Below are 3,464 nucleotides of genomic sequence, written 5' to 3' on the forward strand. Positions count from 1 at the left end.
ATCAGAAGAAGGCGAGAAGGGAGGAGAAGGGGAAGAAGGGGAGTCAAGATGAGGTGGCCAGAGAAAGGGAAGTACATTTTGTTGTGAAGGAAGAGCAAGAGGCAGTGGAGATTGAGCCCGGGAAGCACATTCGAGTGGCCCGAGACATCAACGGGTCCACCCGGATAAATCTCTTGAATTGTTTAAAAGCTAACATTAGTGTTTTCGCTTGGTCCCAACAGGAACTGGCCGGGATCTCACTTAAGGTGGCTGAGCACAAATTAAATATCCTCCCAGGATCTCGGCCCGTGAAACAAAAGAAGAGGCATTTTGGCCCGGAGAAAGATAGAATTATTGAAGAGCAGGTGGGAGAGCTATTGCGGGCCGGCCACGTTTGGGAAGTCCAATTCCCTATGTGGCTCTCAAATGTGGTCCTCTTTCCTAAAGCTACTGGAAAATGGAGGATGTTTGTAGATTTCCGGGACCTAAATAAAGCCTGCCCCAAAGACTGTTATCCACTTCCCCGGATTGATCAACTGGTGGATTCAACCTCCGAGTGCGAGTTTTTAAGCTTTTTGGATGCTTATCAGGGGTACCACCCAATCCCCTTGGCTCTTGAAGATCAAGTTAAAGCCAATTTTGTCACTTCCGGGGGCACTTTCTGCTACGTAGTTATGCCTTTTGGATTGAAGAATGCTGGGGCCACGTATCAACGCTTGATGAATCACGTTTTTCAAAAGCAGATAGGCAGGAACGTTGAAGTATATGTGGATGATATCCTGATCAAGACCCGAGAAGTCTCCTGCTTCATTGATGATCTGGCCGAGACCTTGAAACAGTATGGGATAAAGCTCAACCCGGCTAAATGTGTATTTGGAGTAAGAAGTGGGAAGTTTTTGGGCTTCTTGGTGACTGATCGGAGAATGAAGTAAACCTAGAAAGGATAAAAGCAATAATTGACATGCCTTCCCCCCGCTCCGTCCGAGAAGTACAAAAATTGACCGGGAGAATTGCGGCCCTGTCACGCTTCATCTCACGGTCTGCTCATCGAAGTTATCCATTTTTTCAGGTTTTGAGAAAAGCACAAAAATTTTGGCTGGGATGAAAAATGTGAGCAAGCTTTTCAAGACTTGAAGAAGCATTTGGCCGACTTGCCTGTTTTGGTGAAATCAGAACCCGGGGAGAAACTGTGGATTTTTTATCAGCTATTGAGCACGCCGTTAGCTCCGTACTTATCGGGGAGGAAGAAACTGACCAAAAGCCTATATATTATGTCAGTCATGCCCTCAGAAGAGCCGAATTAAATTACCGCGAAGTGGAAAAAATAGCCCTGGCCCTGGTGGTCACTGCCCGGAAGCTGAGACCTTATTTCCTCTCACACCCGATTGTGGTTCTCACGAACTCTCCACTCGGGAGAATCATGACACACGCTGAAGTATCAGGCAGGATGGTCAAATGGACAATAGAGCTCGGGGAATATGACATTGAATATAAACCTCGAGTTTCTATAAAAGCTCAGGCCTTAACGGATTTCCTGATAGAAATGATTCAATCGAAAAAAGAGGAAGTGTGGAGAGTCTTCGTCGATTGGGCATCAAATTTGTCGGGGTGTGGAGTTGGGATGGTTTTAATTGCTCCATCAGGAGAAAAAATCAAGTTGGCTCTAAGAATCGATTCCAGGGTCATCAACAATGAAGCTGAGTATGAAGCCGTTCTGGCAGGGTTGCAAGCTGCTTCGGAAGTCAGTGCTTCTCGGGTCATTATTTATTCTGATTCTCAACTAGTCACCCAACAAATAAAAGGGACGTATGAAGGCAACAATGAAAAAATGCTCAAGTATCTAGGGCTCATCACGGCCCGGGCAACATCTTTAACCTATTAAAGCATTGAACAGATTCCTAGAGAAGAGACTGAGGAGGCTGATACCTTAGCCAAATTGGCTGCCTCTATGTCGGACACAAGCACCCGGGAAGTCATGTGTTTTAGCCGGCTAGTACTTTCTGTTGATGAAGAAGTACCACCGACTCGGAAAAACTCGTGGATGACTCCTCTAATTAATTATATGGTTCATACTAAGCTCCCGGAAGATAAAACCCAAGCTTGGAAAATAAAAAAACTAGCACCCAGGTTTGTCCTTTTGAATGATGTTTTGTACAGGCGATCATATCAGGGCCCTTTGCTCAAATGCTTATAAGAAGATGAAGTCGAATATGTCCTCCGAGAAATACACGAAGGGTGCTGTGGTGAACATCTCTGTGGAAATTCTCTGTCTCGAAAAGCTATATTAGCCGGATTTTGGTGGCCCCGGATAAATCAAGATGCTGCCCAACTTGTTCAGAAATGCAAGGGTTGCCAACACCATTCTAATTTTCATCATCGCCCAGCTGCTGGCATGCAGCCCATCTCAGCATCTTGTCCCTTTGATCAATGGGGATTGGATATAGTGGGCCCATTTCCAATAGCCCGGGCCCAAAAAAAATTCCTTCTTGTGGCCGTAGATTATTTATCTAAATGGGTGGAGCCGAGCCATTAGCCAAAATTACTGAGGAAGAAGTCGTGAGATTTCTCTGGAAAAATATTGTTTGCAGATTTGGCATCCCAAGAAGACTGATTTCAGATAATGGGAGGCAATTCCAGGGAAAGAAAATCACATCTTGGTGTCAAGAAATGAAGATCACTCAATCTTTCACCTCTGTAGCCTACCCATAAGCCAATGGCCAAACTGAGGTAACCAACAGGATCATCGTGCAAGCACTTAAAGCCCGGCTGCATGGGAAAGGAAAGGACTGGGTGGAGGAGTTAATGAGTATATTATATTATGGGCATATCGAACTACACCACGAACAACTACTCGGGAAACCCCCATACAGCCTGGTCTATGGTTCAGAAGCAGTCTTACATGTGGAAATCGGACAATCTTCTACTCGGATAGAATCTTATCCGAACAACAATGATGAAACCCGAGCCATTGAGCTTGATTTGATCGAAGAAAAAAGAGACCGAGCAGCCATTCCAATGGAAGCTTATCGCAGCCGGGTAATGAAATTCTATAACAAGCATGTTCGATCACGAGATTTCCAGGTTGGAGACTTGATCATGAAAAAGGTGAAGCCAGTGGGTGATGTGGGGAAATTAGAAGCACGATGGGAAAGACCTTTCAAAGTAATTCAGAGAGTTAGCTAGGGGGCAGCTTATTATCTAGAAGATTCTCGAGGACATAAAGACCCTGGAATGCATTCTATTTGAAGAAATATTATGTTTAAAGCTTTTGTATCTGCTGCTTATACATCAAATAAGAAATTGTTCAAAGATGTGTCTAGTAAGCCTAGGGACCCGTACCCTGGCCCGGGGACCCGTACCTCGGTTATCTAATAAGCCCAGGGATCCGTACCCTGGCCCGGGGACCCGCACCCCGGTTATCTCCTAAGTCCAGGGACCCGTACCCTGGCCCGGGGACCAGCACCCCGATTACCTACTAAGCCCAG

The 3,464-nt window shown here is 45.6% G+C and overlaps 1 protein-coding gene across 1 annotated transcript; it reads left to right on the forward strand.

The window, feature by feature from the left end:
• Positions 1-2,490: 2,490 nt before the first annotated feature.
• LOC142525863 (uncharacterized) lies at positions 2,491-3,162 on the forward strand. The gene is made up of 2 exons (XM_075630149.1): positions 2,491-2,606; positions 2,718-3,162. Exons 1-2 carry the CDS (start codon positions 2,491-2,493, stop codon positions 3,160-3,162), a joined length of 561 nt encoding a protein of 186 aa, XP_075486264.1.
• Positions 3,163-3,464: the final 302 nt, after the last annotated feature.

Source organism: Primulina tabacum, chromosome 15 (assembly GCF_025594145.1).
Source record: "Primulina tabacum isolate GXHZ01 chromosome 15, ASM2559414v2, whole genome shotgun sequence".
In the NCBI taxonomy this organism is placed as follows: Eukaryota; Viridiplantae; Streptophyta; class Magnoliopsida; order Lamiales; family Gesneriaceae; genus Primulina; species Primulina tabacum.

Excerpts from the sequence above, each read along its gene's own strand:
- LOC142525863 (XM_075630149.1), top strand. The coding sequence starts at position 2,491 with ATGGGTGGAGCCGAGCCATTAGCCAAAATTACTGAGGAAGAAGTCGTG. Across the intron at positions 2,607-2,717 it reads CTGATTTCAGATAATGGGAG|GATCATCGTGCAAGCACTTA; the intron begins GCAATTCCAGGG and ends GGTAACCAACAG.